This window comes from Theropithecus gelada, chromosome 3, assembly GCF_003255815.1.
Source record: "Theropithecus gelada isolate Dixy chromosome 3, Tgel_1.0, whole genome shotgun sequence".
Lineage (NCBI taxonomy): Eukaryota > Metazoa > Chordata > Mammalia > Primates > Cercopithecidae > Theropithecus > Theropithecus gelada.
This window is the reverse complement of record NC_037670.1, coordinates 107,659,604-107,680,688: the sequence shown is the minus strand read 5'-3', so window position 1 is coordinate 107,680,688 and position 21,085 is coordinate 107,659,604. Positions and strand designations below refer to the sequence as shown.

The window sequence follows — 21,085 nt, the reverse complement described above, 5'->3', positions numbered from 1 at the left end:
ACATGGCCTTAGTGTCAGATCATCCTCAAATAGGGAGCAGGATCAACCTCATAAACTCACTGGCTATGTGACCTGGAGGCCCCGACCTCTCAGCCTCACCTTCCTCATTTATAAAATGGGGAGTCCTAGACAGCTAGAAGACTAATATGAGATAATTACATAAAGTGCTTAGCACCAAAAAGGACACACAGTTAAAGTGCTCATAAATGGTATCTATTACTATTTGTATTATTTATCCAAAGATGTTTATATTCTACCATGTTTATGCCTTAATAAATCTAAATGATGGGTAGGTAAACTGGCTCATAATTTGGAAGGGAGAAATTAGCAAAAGAGAAGAGAAAGAAACTCACAGATCTTCAAACACACTCACCAAACCACTAAATAAACATTGCGGCCATCCTATCTCATCATCGTCTCAGCTACCCTGCCGCCAACCCAGAGTTCCAGGTACAGCAAATCGTTAATGATCACTACAAGATTTCTCTGAGGCCCACTAAATTTGTATCAGGTCCTGCTACAGTCTATTTAAGGATAGATAAGTATGGTTCAACAGGGGACGGATTCAGAAAAATTACTACCAGCCTCCTGGGCCTCATCTCTACAGTAATTCCATCTATTATTCACCAGTCAAATGCTGTGTGGCTGTTTGGAATTTCCATTTATACTACTATCTCCCATTCCTATCTTCTTGTTTAAGCGTCATTTGCTATGAATGAAGAACACTTACACAACTTAATTGAAGACAATGCAAAGTTACAGTGAGATGTACTAGTTTTCTGAAGGTGTATTTCAATGAATTCTACCTGGTAGCAAAACCAATTCCCAGGAAGTCCTATGAGCTGGAAAAAGGAAGCCACAGAAATGTAGCCACCCTTTTAAAGTCAATTCAGAACAGCTGCTCAGCATGCATACTTTGTATCACATAAGCTTGGAATTATTAGACTTAGTTCATTCTTGGGCTTTAGAAGCCTGGAATTATTAGACTCAGTTCATTCTTGCGGTTTAGAAGAGTCATCAAACTTTAGATTGTTTCCAGAAGGCTTACTTTCACTGTTACATTTTTTTCTCATATATTAACAGCAGGTAAATATTTACAGCTATGGTGTGGAGACCATCAGCATCACCTGGGAACTTTTAAAAACACGAATTGTCATGCTCATCCCAGACCCAAAGAATCAGTAAAGAAAACTGCCTGATTTTCTTTATCATTCTTCTTCTGAATTTGCATTTGTAAGAATAGATTCCAACATTAAAACAATATTCTTATATCAAGAATTTTAAATCAAGTAACTGGTTTTCAAGCATATAGAGTAAATGACTAAGAAGAAAGGGGTCCTTTACAAATTACTATGAAATATTATTAGCCACTTACATCAACAGGATAAAGAATTTTGTTGAAATTTGATAACATTTTACTCTGATTCCAAATTTAAGGGAAAAAGAGAGTGTTTTGGTGGTTTTTTTTTTTTTTTTTTTTTAGTTGGGGGTCTCACTGTGTCACTCAGGCTGGAGTACAGTGGTGTGGTCATGGCTCACTGCAGCCTCACATTCCTGGGCTCAAGCAATCCTCCCACCTCAGCCTCCTGAGTAGCTGAGGCTATAGGCATGTGTCACCAGGCCCCACTAATTTTTTTCAATTTTTTTTGTAGAAACAGAGTCTTACTGTGTTGCTCAAGCTAGTCTCAAACTCCTGGCCTCAAGTGATCCTCCCATCTTGGCCTCCCAAAGTGCTGGGTTTACAAGCATGAGCCACCATGCCTGGCCCAGAAAGGGGCAATGTTGGAACAGAAAAACTCTATGCATAGTTTCTTCCATAAACTGGGAAAAGTCTATCATTATTTAACTTTAGTATGGAAATTTCAGGTCGATTCAATGAGTCTATGCTCCACAGGAACAAAATTTGAGAATCACTGAATATGTAAAACTTTTTGACAAGATAAAACACTGGTTATAATTGTGTAAGTCATCAATAGCGTTTGCAAAACATATACTAGCTAAGTACATCCTAGAAATAAAAACAATAACAAAATTTCAAGAACTGGTGTTTTTAAAAAGGCAGGGAGTGGGGGAGAACATGGCAAGAAGAATAAGAAAGTTATCTTTCAGGATAAATGAATTCACTCTCATTCTAATATGAGTTAGAGCAGCCATAGGTAGGGGGTCACCAGAAAAGATATTCCTACCTGTAGGAATATTTTTTAAACAGAGTTTCTTACAATGGAATCAAGCTACAGTTGCAGGCTCATTACTTTAACAAATCACAGTGGTACAGAATGGTGTACTCAAAATAGTTGTCAGATCTAACAGAGGATGGTGGGGAAGAATATACGAAAATCTACATGAAAATAAGAAATGCTAATTTGAAAAATGAAATGCAAAGAAAAGAAAAGCTCTCCTCTTACACTGGGAAGCTCTAGAGATGTGAGACCTCCATCTCTGTGAGGGTACCTTACTCTTCAGATCATCCCCAGCTCTGGCAGAGATCAGGAAACCAAGTAGATGTTCCGGAAGTGCTGAATACAGAATAAAGTCTTTCAGATCAGTAAAAATCTGACATTTACAATGAAAATAGGCAACTCTCTTCAGATCAATGGTTCTCAAAGTGTGGAGACCATGAGCATCACCTGGGAACTTTTAAAAATACAAATTATCATGCCCATCCCAGACCCACAGAATCAGAAACTGGGTGAGGTCCAGCAATCCCCTATGGTTTAACAAGCCCTCCAGGTGACCCTGATGCAGTTAAAGTTTAAGAACCACAGCTTTAGATAATGTCCAATTTTAATGTACTGATAATAAGACTTAGGTTCTCAGCCCTTGCTGCATATTCAAGTTCCCTGAGGCACTTTTAGGTTTCACAAAACCCAAACCATACCAAAGGTCAATCAAATGAGAACTTCTAGAATGGGTATCTTTAGAGCTCCCTCAAGAAATTACGATGTGTGGGTGGGCTGAGAACAATTGCATTAGAACCCAGGGCCCAACCTCAGCTGCTACGTCACCAACTGTATAGCACAGCCCTTTCTCGGCAATATTTCGCCAGTCACCTTCCCAAACCTGAAACATCTGAAAGTCAAGACAAGCACAGACTTACACTGAAAATTCTACCATCATAAAGTAAATATTTGCCTTAGATAAGAAATACAAACTCAAAGAGGTAGTTCATCAAAAGCAAGCTTCTGGGTGTGTGGGTGGGTGTAAATAAGCACGCAGTGACAAGCAGGAAAGGGAGACAGAAGGAGAAACAGTCCTGCATAGTCTTTTGAACCTGAGGAAATAGTGCAGTAGGTGGCCCTGAATCCCAAAGAAAAGTATTCTTGGGTGTAACCTAACCACTTACAAGCTGCAGCCCACCCTCCTTCTTTATCTTCCCACACTAAAGACACCAGAAGGCTAAAATACAATTCCCAGACTCCCTTGCTGCTATGCAGCCCATATGCTGTCAATTAGATAAAACTGAGGTGAGATTTGGCAAAGGTTTGGGAGTTGGGGGGTACCTTCTGCTGTTTCTCCCAAGCACCATTGCTGGAAGTGTCTAGTTTTCCTGTGGCAACCTCCTGCCCTCCCATTGTCAGTGGCCACATGGTCCTGAAACACTGTCCACTTGGCAGGCAGCATTGTGACTGCACAGGAGGTCACTGCTGTCTTGGTGGCCTGCTCTGCTTGAGACTCTAGATGTCATTCTTTAGAGCTCAACCTCAAGTCTGTTTCTTCACCTTCCCAACAAATTGTGTAAGCCATTTAATACCCTGTAATAAATCTCTCTGCTTAAACCAGCTAGAGTAGATTCTGTTCTCTGCAAGTGAGCCCTGACTGATACAATCAGTAATTGCAAAAGAAAGTTTGGAATTTCCTAAAACCACAGTTACCATTAACTTGGGAAGAAGAAAAAGGTATCTCAAACTTAAGAAAATAATTTTTTATTGAAACCACTGAGTCACTCATCCTTCATCCTACAGTTTCCCTAAGTCCTAATAAATGAAGAGCAGTCATTATAAAAAAAAGTTACTAAAATACAGATTAGTATAAAGACAAGACGCCCTGTTAAGCATTCTTCAAACCACAACATTTCTATGTAATCAGCTGGTAAAACTTCCTTTCACTCAACGGTTGACTTATAAAGTATCAGCCACCACAAATGTTAACCCACTGGGTAATTACACCAGCGAATCATTTCAGAGGTACTAGAGATGTTTATCAGAAGGATTCAGTAGGTTGTGACGTATGTTAGATTTCACTCTGCTCTGTTGTAGACAAACATAAACTATAAAGCCATCATCATTAAAATTCTGATATTAAGAGGCAGAGTGTAACAGTTAAGAATGAATGGTGGTGTTTTAGCTGGGTTCTGTTATGCCAAAAGAGCCTGAAACATATCAGTTCTGGATTTTACTATTATTGTTATTAAGCTGACCTCTACTCACTAGATGTGAGCAGCAACCCCTTCCCCAACAAGCTGCGACAACCAAGAAACCATCTCCAGAGGTTGCTAAAAGAAATCTACTTGGGAGCCAAACTACTCCACCCCCCAGCTAACAACCGCGCCTTAGATGGTGATGCTCTACTTGCTCATCCATGCAACACAATCACCTATGGGAAGGCTACAGTGTACCAGGCCCAGCGCCAGGCACCAAGGAGAAAACACCCAATAAATCAGAAACCCTGCCCCAAGCAGGGAAAGCTGACTTATCGACAAGTGGTTGGTACAAAATGTATGATGATACGTGCTATCATAAGGCAGAGTGGCAGGAGATTAATAGCCTAATTCTGTTAAAGTTGAGGGTCACAGAAGTGGTCTTTGGAACCGGATCATTTATTATTAATTATAGCAATAACAATGACCAGCTAACTTTTACTGGGTCCTTAACTCTATGCCAGGTATTATGCTAACAGCTTTATATCTTATTTCATTTAAATACTCTATCATTAAAACTCTTTAAGAGAAAGAGTGAGTAATATCCCCATTTTTCAAATAAGGAAGCTGAGGTACTAAAGAGTCTTAAATGAATACTAGTAGATCACACAGCCAGAAATGACTCCTGAGCTCGGATTATTTAGACAGTAATTATAATACCTGGAGGATATTCCCAGACTTTAGCAAGCAAAAAGGGGGACTTTAAAGCTACCTTTAAGAATCAAGCCACTGGACAACATTATAACTGTAACCAATTTAAAATAAAATCTTTTTAATTTGGCATTATGATTCATAAATGCCCGTGGCTCAGTAGAAGGCAGAACTGCCTAGTGCAGAATATTATTCTCCAGTATTTTATGCTGAACTCAGTCTCAATTTTTTTAAACATCAAGGTTACAGTATAATTAGGAACCAGCTGCAATTTTAATTACCGCACCCAATATAATTTGTTACATATTAGCAAGTGTCAAATTACTACTGCTTCTTAAATGAATAAAAACTGATTGTGCTGATGACTGGGATGTATGTTCCTGATGGGGAACAAAGGAATATAAAAAGTATATGACATATTTATAAAGTGCTGAAAGGCTCTACTTAGGAGATCACAAGTTGCTGAAGCCCAGATAATGCCATAAAAAGTTAAACGCTTCTGAGAGAGAAGAGCTAACTTAATAAATACAAAGGAAGAGAAAGTCAAAAATGAAAGGACAATAAAGAAGTTGCTTCCACTATATAATGCCTTACCTGTCCAAAGTTCTGCTATGTATCAACCTCATCTAACTGAAGCACAGTCAAGAACCAGAAGGAGGCAAAAAGGAAAAGGAAAGGGGCTCTCTGCACAGCTGGAGCCTCATCTCAAAGACGACACATCATCTCACTTGAGTGAGCCCTCCTGGGTCCTATTCCACAGCCCACAACTTTTGACATGACTCTAACGCTTTGCAAACATTAGCTCACTGACACTCTCAACAGCCCCAAGGAGCAGACACAGTTATGCCCATTTTACAGATGAGGAAACTGAGGCACAGAGAGGTTGAGTAACTTCCCCAAGTCGCACAGTTAGCAAGTGGCAGAGCCCTAATTTGATTGCAAATCCATGATTTCAGCCATTATGTGACACTGTCTTTCAGAGGAAAAGCAAGCACAGAATTAAGCAGGCCAGAGAATCCAGAGATCAAAAGAAAATTAGGACACAGAATCTGATTTCTGAGCATCCCCCGGTCTGACCTTCAGGGCAAGGACAGGGAGCTTCCCACTTCGGATACAGCTATGGTTATGACAGCCCAGTGATCTGGCCTTCCTTGCTGTTCCCGGTTCTCCTCTCTTCTCCCAACCTTCTTACTGGTATAAGAATAGAGAGCCTTCTTACTGGTGTGGCCAGGCTTCTGACCTATTGGGCAACCGTAGCATGGAGGCCGATTGCCTTCAGAGCCTCTGCTCTCTTCCTCTTGTTCCCCTAGGGTGGGAGTACAGCAGCCAAACATTGAGCTTAGTCCCATCCACTTCCATCTTCTCCTTTGTGTCCTTCATCCCCCTGCATTTTGTTCTTTTTGCCCTCTGGTACCTCCTAGTGCCCCATCACCTCTACCCCCAGGGACTCGGAGATATGCAGCAGAAGCAGAAAAAGGCAAACGAGAAGAAGGGGGAACCCAAGTAGCTTCCTGGCTTCACTCCAATCTCTCTTGCCCTTCACTTGTGTGCCTGGAGCCAGTCCCACCACACTCGTGTTTCCTCCTGTAGTGACCACAGGTCCCAGCACCGATGGCTTCCCTTTGCCATGTGTCTGCAGTGGGTCCCTTTTGTACTTCCTTCCCCTCAAGTAGCCTCTCTCCCTATGGGCCACTCCTGGGAGTGAGGGATTAGCCCTCCCCAGTGTTTTTTCATTCCTGTGGAGCTTAAAAGTATTAAAAGTAGCTTTGTAATTCGAAAAAAAAAAAAAGAAAAAGAAAATTAAGACATATCAATTGTAATGCATGAACCTTATTTACCTGACAATTCAACAACTATTTTAAAAAATTTAAGACAATATGGGAAATGTGTACAATGTGTACAGAATACATATTTGAAGATATTGAAGAATCACTCTAATTTTTGAGGTGTAATAATGATATTGTGATTGTGCTTTGAAGAAATATTGTTTAGAGAGACATAAAATATTTACAGATATGATGGCTGAGATTGCTTTGAAAAACATGTGGGGATGAATTAGCCAGGTGTGGTGGCATGTGCCTATAGTCCCAACTACTCAGGAGGCTGAGGTGGAAGGACTGTTTGAGCCCAGGAGGTTGAGACTGCAGTGAGCCATAATCGTGCCACCGCACTCCAGCCTGGGTGACAGAGCAACATCCTGTCTCCAAAAAAAAAAATTTAATTAAAAAAAAAAAAAAAAAGGAGGGATGAAAGGAGGAGAGAGGGCATGGTATAAATGAAACAATATTGAGGCCATAAATTGATGATTACTACTGGCCATATAGGGAGATGAGGGTTAATTATACTATTCCAGTTTTGCAGTTTTTCGGAAATTTCCATAATGAGAAGTTTAAAAAATGATGCTGTTCTTTCAAGGACTAAGTCAAATGCCTCTTCCTCCAGAATTCTCCAACCAGATTCCCCTCATAGAATGTTTCCTATTTCATGAGCTTCGCAATGGAACATTTAAACCTGACTCCACTGTGGCCAGGCACGGTAGCTCACAACTGTAATCCTAGCACTTTGGGAGGCTGAGGCGGGTGGATCACCTGAGGTCAGGAGTTCAAGAACAGCCTGACCACCATGGAGAAACCACGTCTCTACTAAAAATACAAAAAATTAGCCAGGTGAGATGACGCATGCCTGCAATCCCAGCTACTCGGGAGGCTGGGGTAGGAGAATCACTTGAACCAGGGTTCAAGAGGTTGCGGTGAGCCGAGATCACACCATTATACTCTAGCCTGGGCAACAAGAGTGAAACTCCATCTCAAAAAAAAAAAAAAAAAATCTGACTCCATTGTTAACCAGCAGGATGACCTCTTGTTTTCTCATCTGCTAAAAATAAGAGAGTAACAATTGAATGAAAACAGCACAACTTGAGACAATCTAGCAGCGCCTTGCTTCCCAGTTACTCTTCATATTCAGAGCAGCCTAGCTGACCGGGGCAGCAGCAGATACCTGAGCCCTGCGGGGAGGTGATCTTGGCTTTCTGAACTAATCAGATTTCCTCTGAAGGCTGAACCAGCAGATTCAGGCTGAATTAGCAGCAGGTCTCTCTAGCTGATGATGTGGCACTAGTGAAGGGTAATGAACTCCTGGGGTTAAGCAACAAAAATTAAACTGGCTCCCGACCTTTCATCTTATACCGAAAGAACTGGAGCTGGATCAGAGTTAATCTTTAAAAGGAGAGAGAGAGAAGTCTAAAAATTCTAGAAATTCTAGAAATTTCTAGAATTCTAAAAATTCTAGAAAAATGCACAGGTGGTTTCTTATGTAATATTAAGTAGGGAAGCTGATTTCAAACATGACAAACTCAGAAGTCATATAATCCAGAAGCCATAAAGAAAAAAAGGATAAATATTTGACATAAAAATTTAAAAAGTGAATATAAATCAGTTAACAACTGAGAAGAAAAACAACAACAAAATTTGCAATAGATAGGACAAAGGGGCAATGTTCTTCATTTAAAAGCACTCTTAGAACAAATCAATGTGAAAAGGCAAATAAACCAACAGAAAATTGGGCAAAGGTCAAGACCAGGCTCTTCTCAAGTTGCTGTTGGACACCACAAATGGATTAACTGAAATCTCCATGAACCACCATAAAAAGAGAATCTAGGACTGAGCTTTCACTTCTGGAACTGAGCTGGAAAGCAATGAAAAGATAGTGGCATCCTCAAACTCAGAATCAACATCGGCCTGCAATAAAATGAGTGTGTGAATTCTCAGAAGTGAATGAAATTCCTCGCCAGTGGGCACAACAAACTCAAAGGAGAGACAGGATATCACCCTCTTGTCCTTCAAGCCACTTGATGACCTAGGGTACTACTGAGACTAGCTGGGCTAAAACAGCAGCAATGGAACACATTGTTTGGACCTGCTGGGAATTTTGCCCTCTAATGTACCTGGGCTTTTTTAATCAAAAGGGTGAGTTTCTCTAGGTGCCTCCTTTAGAAGCAGCCTTTCTGTAGTCATAGAGATTCATGTACCTCAGGACAGCACAACCCCTGCCAAGGTCTGTTCTGACGTTCTGATTCTCCATCATGTGCTCACCTGGTGATTACCCATGCACACTTCTCATCATATTATTTTGTTGGGGGATGGAGGGGATTGAGCAAATGGATTATTAGAAAAAGGTTTACAACAAACCACACACACGCAGCAGAAAATCTCCTTCCCCCTTTACTTTGCCATGTGTTCTCATGTCAAGTAAATGGACAATTCAACCAGAAGTGTCTGAATGCTATGCAACAGTTACTCTGAGGCATATCTGTGTCCAGAGAAGGTCCTTGTCCTCAAGAGTTTAAAATCTAGGAGGAAACACAAAATAAATCAGCAGCAAAGATCATTTCCCTTCAGAACCTTGACATCATTATCTCACCCAAGCCATTTTTAAATGATTCAATAACTGTTATGGGCTGAACTGTGTCCCCCACACCTAATTCATATGTTAAAGTCCCAACCCCAGCCCCTCGGGCAATGACTGGCCATATATGAAGACAGGGTCTTTGAAAAGGTTATTAAGTTAAAATGAGGTGATGAAGGGGACCCTAATCCAATAAGACTGGTGTCCTTATATGACGAGGAAATTAGGATACAGACACAGAGGAAACCCTATGAAGACAGCCACCTACAAGCCAAGGAGAGAAGGCCTCAGGAGAAACCAACCTTGCTGGGGTCTCGATCTCAGACTTTTAACTTCTAGAACTGTGAAAAAATAAATTTCTGCTGTTTAAGCCATCCAGTCTGTGGTACTTTGTTATGGCAGCCCTAGCAAACTAATACAATATCTTTTAATATGGTCTCTATATTCCAGCTGTTCCAATTCTTTTACTTGTTTTTAACCCAGGCTCAAGCATTGTATTTGGTCATCAGGTCTCTTTGGGAGTCTCCTTTATTCCAGTCTTCTTCATTCATAACACTGACATTTTTGAAGTCAAGCCAGAGGTCTTGCAGCATGTCCTACATTCTGGATTTGTCTAATTATTTCCTCACGATTAGATTCAGATTAATATTTTTGGCAAGAACTCTTTTAGGTTCATGTTGTATACTTCCTATTGCATAATATCAGTCAGTAACATAATGCTAGTTTATCCCATTTGCTGATGATCACTTGGTTGAAGCAGATTTCTCCACTATAAAGGTACTTTTTCCCCCTCTGTAAACAGCAAGTAATTTACTAGGAGATGCATTGAGACAATGGGAATTCCAACAGTCCTTTACTGAAAGGCTTCAGCATCCAATGAAAATCCATGCCTGAATCAGTTATTACTTGCAGGTGGCAAAGTCCATTTTTTTTTTCCTTTTTCTAATTCTAGCATAGCTTCTACCGTTATTAGCTAGCATTCTTCGGTAAAGAAAGCTTTATCAGTCTACTCTCCATCTCACTTTGGCTCCTTTTAGGGAGCAATAATTCTCACTCATTATGTTGTGTTGGATTTTTTTTAATTCAGTGTGTTACAATCCCTTTCCAATTGATTTGTCTTAATTGTGGTAAAATATACATACCATAAACTTTATCATTGTAACCATTTTTAAGTATACAATTCAGCAGCATTAAGTACATTCACAACGTTCTATAACTATCACCATTACCCATTTCATCATCCCGAACATAAACTCTGCACCCATTAATTAATACCCAATTGAATTTTAATTGCCATTATTTTTATAACAATTACGATATATACTCATATACAGACACACATACATACCTAATATGCATACATACACATAAGAGTGTGTATTTAAATAATGAAAATCACTTTTAACTCAATGCACCAGGAAGGGCAAATGTTAATATTTAAAGTTAGCTAATTAAAACTATTATGCAAAAAGCTGGCAGACTTAAGATGACAACATCTGAAACCACTGACCAAAATGTAACATCACAAGAAACAACCAAGAATCAGGTGCTTCCTCATGTGAGTATCCAGTACCAAGTACCGAGCAATGTGATGGGAAGCGCTCAGCACCATCTAGGAAGTATTCTAGCCAAAACCAAAAAAGACTCTAACTTGATCAAGCTTTTAGATTAAACTGTCACTTGCAGGAAATACTGAGTCCAAGCAACACCACAAAGATGTAATCAGCAAAGTCCAAATTGTGGGAAATTACAGGAAAGATGACCCAATTCCCTGATCAAATAAACTGCAATGAAACAACCAAAAAGGGGGCAGGAAAACCTATAGATTAATAAGATTTAAAAGACATATCAACCAGCCATTTGTGGACTGCATCTGAATATCGATTAGAACAAACCAACTATAAAAACTGTAATCTTAGGACATGGGTTTTAGCATTCCTACAGGGGCTTCAAGAAATGGGAAAATAGAACCACAACCCCTTCTGAAAATTGAAGAGAAGAACTCAGACTATATATATATATATATCTGCCCACAAATACAGAGAAACAAATACAGAGAAATGAAAAGAAGTATTTCTTTCTAACAAAGGCTAAAAAAAAGAAAAGAAACATTTCTGTCTCTGACTGACCTCTATGTTAAACAAACAAATAAACAGGCTCTCTTTTATCCTGCCACCCTGTTGCCATAGCTTTATGGCAAGAAATATGAACAGAGGTTGATATGTCCCATTCACGAACTGCTGTGAAGAATATGAAAATCGAATGAGTCTGGGGTAATACTGGGAAAGTATTAAAAGTATTGAAAATGCAGCCAAGACCAGGGAGATTTTAGCTGGCTAAGAGTTTAAATTTTATTCTGCAGGCAACAAAAGCCATACTGCATAGCAAGGTAAATTAAAGAGGGCAATGTAGCACACTGGTTATGTGCTTGGGCTCTGGAGCCAGGCTGCCTGTGTTGAAATCATAGCTCTCCTATTTACAAGCTGTGTGATCTTGGGCAAGTTACATAATCTCTCTGTGCCTCAAAGAACTTAACTACTCTGTACAGATGAGTTCCTCGATGTGTATTATGAAAGTAAGAGCACTTACATGTCACAGGAATGTTATGAAGATTGCATTAGTAAAATGCTTGGAACAGTGTCTGGCTTCTGTGAGTGTTATATAAATGTAAACTAACGTTATTATTATTATTTGCATAAACTTTTTGAGCCTTAGGTTTCTTTATCTGACAAATGAGGTTATCAACACCTTCCCTGCTATCTTGTAGATGATTATAAAGATCAAATAATGAAGCTTGGGTCTTTCTATTATCTGGTTATATTAATCCCTGAAGACTCTGAGCTTCTTGAAAACAAATCTAGTAGCGTACTTGTTTTGGAAGCCCAGCACAGTGTAGGCACTCACAAATAGTCATCATCACTTATGCCCTTGAATGCATTTTTTAAAGCTGCTAAGTACTGTACCCATGAACACAGTACTGCTATTATCATGGCAACAAGAGCCAATCTTAGAAAAGTCCTTTGGCAGTCTGGACAGAATGGAGAGAAAGATGCAGGGATGAAATCAAAGGCAAGGGGATCAGTGGGAGCTACAGCAATGGTACAGCTACAAAATAATGAGGACCTGAATTTGAACAAAGAAGATAAGACATACATGCTCCAGGGCTGTAGAAGGGTTTCACTGATCCACCTCTTTTCCCACATCCAATTCAGGCCAATGGTGTCTCTCCTATCTGCCCATGACAGGTACTTAATTGAACTAACTGGAGACTTTATTAGGAAAGTGAAGCTTCAGGCTGAAGTCAGGAATGACCAAAAAGATGGATTCAGTTATAAGAACTGGTGAGTTCTAGGTCAGCAGAGTTTGAAATATCTTTGAGACAGACAAGTTGAGTTTTCCAGCTAAAACTAAACAGCTAAAAATGCAGGGCCAGAGCTTGAGACAGCTACTCAGGCTGAGGAGCATCAAGGAGCCAATCCCCATTAATGGGGCAGGTAGTGCAGCAGGAACTGGAGGGAGGAGATGATCTCAGGTACAGCCTTGGGGGACACTAACCTTCCAGGTGTCCAAGCAGAATGAAGAGAAGCCCACAAAGTGCAGCACTATTCACAATAGCAAAGACAGGGAACCAACCTAGGTGCCCATCAATGGTGAATTGCATAAAGAAAATGTGGTATATATCCACCACGGAATACCTTGCAGATATAAAAAAGAACAAAATCATGTCCTTTGCAACAACATGGATGCATCTAAGTGAATTAATGCAGGAACAGAAAACCAAATATCACATGTTCTCACTTCTAAGTGTGAGCTAAATAATGGGTACTCGTGGACATAAAGATGGCAACAACAGACACTGGGGACTACTAGAGGGAGGAGGAAGGGGGACAAGGGTTGAAAAACTAATTATTGGATACTATGCTCAGTACCTGGGTGATGGGGGTCAACTGTACCCCAAGCCTCAGCATCATGCAATATACTCAGGTAACAAATCTGTACATGTACCTCCAGAATCTAAAATAAAAGTTGGAATTATTTTTTTAAAATGTAAATTTAAAAAAAAAAGAAAGCAAGACCCTTGGTTAGATTCAGAAAAAGTGAAAGATTTCTAGATTTTTGCTAAAGTAATGCTTCTCAAAAGGTGCAGCATTAGTGCTGGACCTACATATATCTGACCTGTACAGGGAAGGGAAAAACACTACATTTTTGGCCAAAATTCCTCATTGGTAAACTAGTACATTCTGTTTTGAAGACTAGGGTAAAGTGTACTATCATTCTAAATGCATATGTCATGCTGCCAAACACTAAAATAAAAACACATCTTTGCTGGGAAGGAAGAAGATGAAAGAAGAAACAAGAAGGAAGGAGGAAGAAGGAGGGAGGAGGAAGCAGGAAGAAGGAGGAGAAAGAACGAAGGACGAAGAAGAAGGAAGAAGGAAGAAGCAGCAGCAGCAGCAGCAGCCGCCGCCACCTGCAAAGGGGTGATATGAGAGGCTAGAGGCCAATAATGAGAGACGACATCATGAAAGCAGATGGTGAGAAAGGAAAGGTAGGACACAGGGTCATGTGAGGCCAGATATGAGGACAAGCTGGCAGGTTTAGAACTGAGGTTACTGGTGACTTTTAGGAGAAGGGCATTTAATTTAGTTCATTTCACCCAATTAGAGGGTCTGTCTGGTTAAACAGACCATGTAGCTGTTTTTTTGCTCGGTAGCTGTTAAATACTTTGCTAAAGGAATTGTATCACTACACAAAGGCATATCACCCTTATCCCCAGCAGAACCAACACGTCTCAGCGTCACACATTCCTCAGTTGCAAGGTCCACCCTAAGGCAAACCTGCAGAGTCTTATGAGGAAACCTGTAGGTGTTTATGAGGCAGCAAATGCCAAGCAGAGGGGAGGAAGCGCTCAGCAGGAATGCCATCATAGATAATCCTCAGATAGTGGAGAACAAAGAGAGGAATGGTTCCAAGAGTTCATCAAAAGCAGAGACTGGTCTTGGGACTAAAGTTCTAAGAGACCAAAGCACTGAGGAGTCAGAGCTCCTCTGACAATCTTCTAAAAGAACACAATATCTAAAAAAGACCTGCTCCTTTACTTTTTTACACTACACATCATCTTTCAACTCCCCCGACACCTTTCCAACCATCTATTTGCTGTAAAGTCGTATGACCTAAGCTACGGAACATAGGCACCACATGGCCCTGGATGAGGTTAGCCCAGGAGAGAGGGCTCTGAGACCAGGTTTACTCTTTGTAATGCTTCCCTCCTCCAGCACCTTCTCTGATCACAAAAAACCACTGAGACTCTGCAGGAGACAAAAAGAGCTTTCAATCAATTTTGAGATTAAAATCTATATTCTAGGATTATCACAAAACTGTATAAACTTGATGCCTAAGCACCCAGGAGACACCAGGCAGGACTAACACAAAACTGTCAAGAAAGAAGAGAAATTTGGAGAAACCCCTACATACCCCTCCTTTGAACTGACACACCAGGGACTTTAACTTAATCTCACTGCATTCCTTTCTTACTCCAAGAAGGAGCCAGCAGGTCTCTTGAAGCCACGTGCACCAAATAACTGTGGTTGTCAAGCTTTCAAAAATCTCCAGGCTCAGGCCACACCCAAGTCCAATTCAATCATGATCTCTGGAGTGAGACCCAGGCATCAGCAGTTTTTTATACCAGTCCAGAAGACTTCAATGTGCAGGGAATCACTGGCCTAGAGCAGTGCTAAAAGTAAAGGCATTCATGGAAATTTGGACCAATAACAAATGTTTCTGGGACTCCATTTCTAGGACTCTCCTGGTAAAAGGGGATGGGACTGAGGAGGGAAAGAGTAAAGATCATTGTGTTAACATAAATTCCAAGGCCATCCAGCTCCACAAGTTAAGAACCCCTAAAACCCAAAGAGTGGAGCCACAGACACTTGTTGTTTTAATAACCATCATCATGGCAGCATAAAAACAACTCACACCTCCTTTCCTCCATTCCGAGCACAAAAACTGATTTGCTTTATTATGACATCACCAAATACCTAGCAGAGTTTTTACCATAGGGGAGAAAAAACTTTGCCATTTGAAGAATATCTTTAATAACCTTAATATGTTTTATCCTCAATGACAAACCTCTGAAGAGGGTTTCATGATGGGTGAAAAACGTGGAAAACACGGAGGTTAAATATACAGCCCAAAGCCTGGGCAACATAGCGAGACCCTCATCTCTACAAAAAAAAATTTAATTAGCTGGGTGTGGTGGTGTGTGCCTGAGGTCCCAGCTCCTCAGGAGGCTGAGGTGGGAGGATCTCTTGCATCCAGGAGGTCTAGGCTATAGTGAGCAATAATCACACCACTGTACTTCCACGTGGGTGAGACAGTGAGACCCTGTCCCAAATATATATTACATATACATGTGTGTGTGTATATATATGTGTGTGTGTGTATATACATATATTATAGTCCAAATCGTAAGTAATGGAAACTGGATTAAAGTTTCTACAAAGGTATATGTCAGTGGTGACAGTTACACAACTCTGTGCATATTTTGAAAACCAATAAATCATATGCTTTAAATGGATAAATTGTATAGTACTTGAATTATATCTCAATAAAGCAATTAAATAAAAGGTATGTGACAATTCCTGTCCTGTAGGGATTTGCAATCTGGTTGGAGAGATGAGAAATACACTGAAATGAAGCATATACAGAGTGACAAAGGTGTTCTAAGATAATAGGACTGGGATGATCAGGAAATATACACATCCATACCCGACAGCATGAGAACTCTCACACATACACCTTCGCAAATGGAAGTCTTTGTAAGGCCTGGGAGAGTAGTGCAGAGGTTAAGAGCAGAGACTCTGAAGACGCATCGGCAAGGTTCAAATCAAAGCTGTAGCACTTACTTGTTGTACAAGCGTGTTAACCTCCCCAACTCAGTTTTCTTACCTGTAAGTTGAAATCAAAAACAGAAAGCGCCTGCTTCTTAGAATTAAGAAAATTAATTGAGTTACTATTTGTAAAGCACTTGGAAAAGTACCTGGCATGCAATAAACAGTAGGTAAGGCAGTTCTCAAATAAAAGTCTGGTTTACACTAAGACACCTAAGCCCCTCCTAAGTCATCTCCCACACCTCTCCCATATACTTTACTCTCCACCATCCTGAACTACCAGGCAGACATGGTAGACAGAGTGAGGCCACAGCTGCTGCAGCCAGACTGGCAGGATTTGAACCCCAGCTCCATCATGTCCTATTTATCAGATCTTTTTTTTTCTTCTTTTTTTTTTTTTTTTTTTGAGACAGAGTCTTGCTCTGACGCCCAGGCTAGAGTGCAATGGCGCGATGTCACCTCACTGCAACCTTCGCCTCCCAGGTTGAAGCAAATTCCCCTACCTCAGCCTCCCAAGTAGCTGAGATTACAAGCATGCACCACCATGCTCGGCTAGTTGTTTTGTGCTTTTAGTAGAGATGGGCTACATTGGCCAGGCTGGTCTCAAACTCCTGACCTGAGGTGATTCACCTGCCTCCCAAAGTGCTGGGATTCTCCATCTCCCCATTAAAACTACTTAAGGGAAGGTCATGAATAATTAGTTGTATTTAAATAAGTATAAAGACCAAAGAAAGAAAGAGGAGATCAGGAAACTAACTGCTAGTTGTGGTTACATCTATCCAGAAAATATCAAATCCGCTTAAATATTCAAACAATTTATCACAGTGAGTGTAGTGAGTGTTGGAATTCTCCTACAATTGCTGAGTCCCCAGAGTCTCAGTCCAATTTCCTAACACTCCATTGAGGTGAAGTCCTCTCCTATCCAGGCTCCTCAACTTTTAAGAGGGAATGTCAACCCTACCCCTATGGCTCTGTGTTCAGCCGGCAACATGGAATAGCTATGTTCCAGGGAAAAAGCAAGGAGCACAGGCTTTAACTCAGGCTGCCAACAGAATCAACTGATAAAGGTGATGCCCAAAGGCAGTTCAATGAGGGACATTCTTGGAATAAGTTAGACCAGCAGCTTCATTGAGGGACCTTTTAAGGCCACATTTACTGTACTGCCATTGAGTTATAATAAAGGACATGATAAGAAATGGCCTCATGTAACCCACAGACATATATCTGTGGTCACAAGGTAGTTTCAAATGCAGTCCACTCACAGCATACAAAAGAAAATGTTCAGCCAGGCGCGGTGGCTAATGCCTGTAATCCCCACACTTTGAGAGGCCGAGGCAGGCAGACCATGAGATCAAGAGATCCAAGACCATCCTGGCCAACATGATGCTGGCCTACTAAAAATACAAGAATTAGCTGGGCGTGGTGGCACGTGCCTGTAGTCCCAGATACTCGGGAGGCTGAGGCAGGAGAATCACTTGAACCCAGAAGGCAGAGGTTACAGTGAGCCAAGATCACGCCACTGCACTCCAGGCTGGCGACAGAGCAAGACTCTATCTCAAAAATAAATAAAAAAAATAACTGCTCTCAGAGAGCAGTATAAGAAGACTTCTCTCCCAAGTAAATGACCGCACTGATCATTTCCTCTTTGCTTTGGCTGGGAGAAAATGCAATCACCTCTAGTAAGCACATAATTTTCCACTAACCTTAGTCCTGGCTTTGTCTTACTTTCCCTTTATCCTGTTTTACCCATCTACTTGGGACTTGATTTTTATATATCTTGTTGGATTGCAAAGTAAGTATATATGATGTGAGCTATCAGATATCCCAGAAAGAGGTGAGTGCAAATGAAGACATAAACAAAAACACAAGCTCCCAAGTAGTAAAAATGAACATTTCATTTTCCCTGACTCATTACTTAGCTAAAAATCAACTGCCCTTGATATGTGATACTTCTACTATTATGTAGAAGTACAACTAAAGAGTTCAACCAACTTCCATATCACTTATTTTACGTTTTTTGTTGTTGTTGTTGTTTGTTTTGGGGGTTTTTTTTTTTGAGACAGCATCTCACTCTGTTGCCCAGACCGGAGTGTAGTGGCACGATCTCGGCTCACTGCAATCTCTGCCTCCTGGGTTCAAGCGATTCTTCGGCCTCAGCATCCTGAGTAACTGGGATTACAGGTGCCCACCATCATTCCTAGCTAACTTTTTTTTGTGTTTTTAGTAGAGACAGGGTTTCACCACATTGGCCAGACTGGTCTCGAACTCCTGGCCTCAACTGACCCGCCTGCTCCAGCCTCCCAAAGTGCTGGGATTACAAGCATGAGCCACAGCACCAGGTCACTTATTTTACTCAATATTACTCAAGTCTTATACTCCATTTCTATGCACATGTCTCAATTTATGTTCCTCGATTACCTTATCTCCTAAAAAAGTAAAAGTATTTACATCACCTGCAGATATAAAACTAACAGTAAAGAATAGGTACCTAGTCCCACCTACTCTAGGGAATTAATTCATACCAAGACTTGTACCTTGGTTGCATGCAAATTTAATGCAAAGGAAAGGTCAAGGGCTATTGAGCTTGAAAGGGTTAAGGTAGCTTCCAAAATGGAATCCTAGTGATGCTCGGAGAAACTGCTGAAAAGTTATAGATACATATATATACACACACACACCTGTGTGTTCATACGCACACATTCATAAGTCCGTGCACCCAGAGTACTTTCCTAAGGATGAAACTCAGAGTAATTACAGAAAAGAGAAAAGCCACTTAGGCCACAGAGACTAACAACATGAAGAAGCCTACAGATCTAGGGAGCCTGGAGAGACTTAAGTCATAGAACAGCATTTAAATATATTTGTCTGCTTACAATTTCCATTGCAAATGTGATTAGTTTGCTTGAATAAATAGGAATATGATGTGTTGGCCATGTTTTCCTCTTGAGGGTTATCACAGAGTTTTGATTAAGGACAAATGTTTGAAATGTTAGGTATATTTAAGTTCACTGCACTTAAAATGAGCTAAGAAGTTGTATAGGCTTGATTAGAGGGCTGCCTTCGTGAACTTAAATTAAAAGCAATAAATTCCAAATGATTCAAGTGATTGGGACTAAATATGGTATTCTGCCAGAGAAGTTGAAATGCAGTCCAAAGAGACTGAAATGGTGTCCAGGTTTCAAGAAATGGTGAAAGAGGAAAGGTCAAGTGTTGGAGTTGCCTTTCCTCTGGGTTAGTGAATGATTCACATTACACAGAACCCCTTTCAAGTACAACTTCACAGGAGTGACAGGCTCCCAGGACAATCTGCTTCATCGTTTCCAAAAAGAAGCCTCTCAAATGCTCCGAGGCGGGTATCTGTAAGTGTTGTCAGATGGAGAGAAGGAGGGGGAAGATGGGAATGATGGGAAAGCGGGGAGGGGGAGAGTCCCTGGACTTTTTATTCACAAAGGCGCAGGCCAAGTCTCCTAGGCAGTTTACAAAACGGAAGTCAAAGTGACTTCCCTACTGGCGGGAGGGCGGAGCCCTTGAAACGTAATAGGATCAGGCTTCAGCCCGGGCTGTGGTCTCTGGAAGAAGCCCGGGTCAACAACCAGCGGGGTCAGGAGCAGGAGAGCGCTGGGGAGGTCGAGGACCGCTAGTGCTTCCCTGCCCAGGGTGCACCAGGCCCCAGTCGCGCCCGCTCCTCTTCGTCGGCCCTGGCTCAGCCGCGTGAGACACCAACTCCCCTCCCGGGTCAAGTGGGAGTGTCCGGCCCGCAAAGTTTCCGCTGCGAGGTCGGACCTCGCTCTCCGCACCGGCCGCCTGTACTACCCGGGAGGAGTGGCCCCCTCCCTCCCGCAGCTGCAAGGTGAAACGGCTGCCCGGCACCCCATTTTGCTCCGCCTGTGGCATCAACCCAGACACGTGAGCGCCCGAGCCTCTCACGCCCCCAGGCTGATCCGGCAGGCGAATTCCCCCCGACCTCGGGCCCATGGTTACCTTGGCGGCCGCCATGATTCGCCCTGGTTGCCGGTGACTGCGGGACCCACTCACTGGCTGACTGGCGTTCGGGGCCCAGGAGGCTCACTTCCAGTCCTGGCGGCGGCGGCGGCGCGGGCGGCGATACGGCCCGGCAGCGTGCGCGCCTGGCCTGCCTCCCCACGCCCTCCCGCCGGCGCGGGTCATGCGGATGCTGCCCGCCCATTGGCTGGACCCAGCCTTGGCCGCCGGGGTGCGCGTGATCCAGCGGCCTCTGCCCTGCGGCCGGGGAGGGCTCAGGCCCTGGGGCAGTGGCGGGACAGGGACACGTGACCCCCGCTGCGCTGTCCAGCAGCGGCGGCCTCTGCGGCGTGGGCAGAAGTACCTTGGCCGTGTGCAAGCCCGTCACCTGAGGGCAGGTGGCCGCACCAGGGAAGCTGCTGGCTTCTGCTGATACCAGGGGCTACTGGGCCCTCCGACCGATGGGAGGGGCAAATAACGATAGATGGTGCACAGCCTGGGGAGGTTGAGAACTCCACTAGGACACATGCTTTGCTGGATTTTTTTTCCGCTGTGCGTTCCCTTTGAAGGGGCTCCACTTTACACTGGATCCAAAAAGACTTTGATCCAAAAGCATTGACTTAGAAGGAGAGATTGCAAACATTGCTGGCAGGCCTACTTTTAGATCAAAATCGGTAAACTCTTAAGAACCCAACAGGTGAATGTAGTGCAGAACGTATATTTATGGGACTACTCCATTTCA

General features: G+C 42.1%; 1 protein-coding gene across 3 annotated transcripts in view; it reads right to left on the bottom strand.

The window, feature by feature from the left end:
- The window catches only part of SLC25A13 (solute carrier family 25 member 13), a 199,605-nt gene extending 179,056 nt beyond the window's left edge, over nt 1-20,549 (bottom strand). For all 3 annotated transcript variants that reach the window (XM_025380033.1, XM_025380034.1, XM_025380035.1), the window contains exon 1: nt 20,344-20,549. In XM_025380033.1, coding sequence (XP_025235818.1) covers nt 20,344-20,358 — 15 coding nt within the window. In that variant the 5' untranslated portion in view covers nt 20,359-20,549. The remainder of the gene's footprint in view (nt 1-20,343) is intronic.
- Nucleotides 20,550-21,085: the final 536 nt, after the last annotated feature.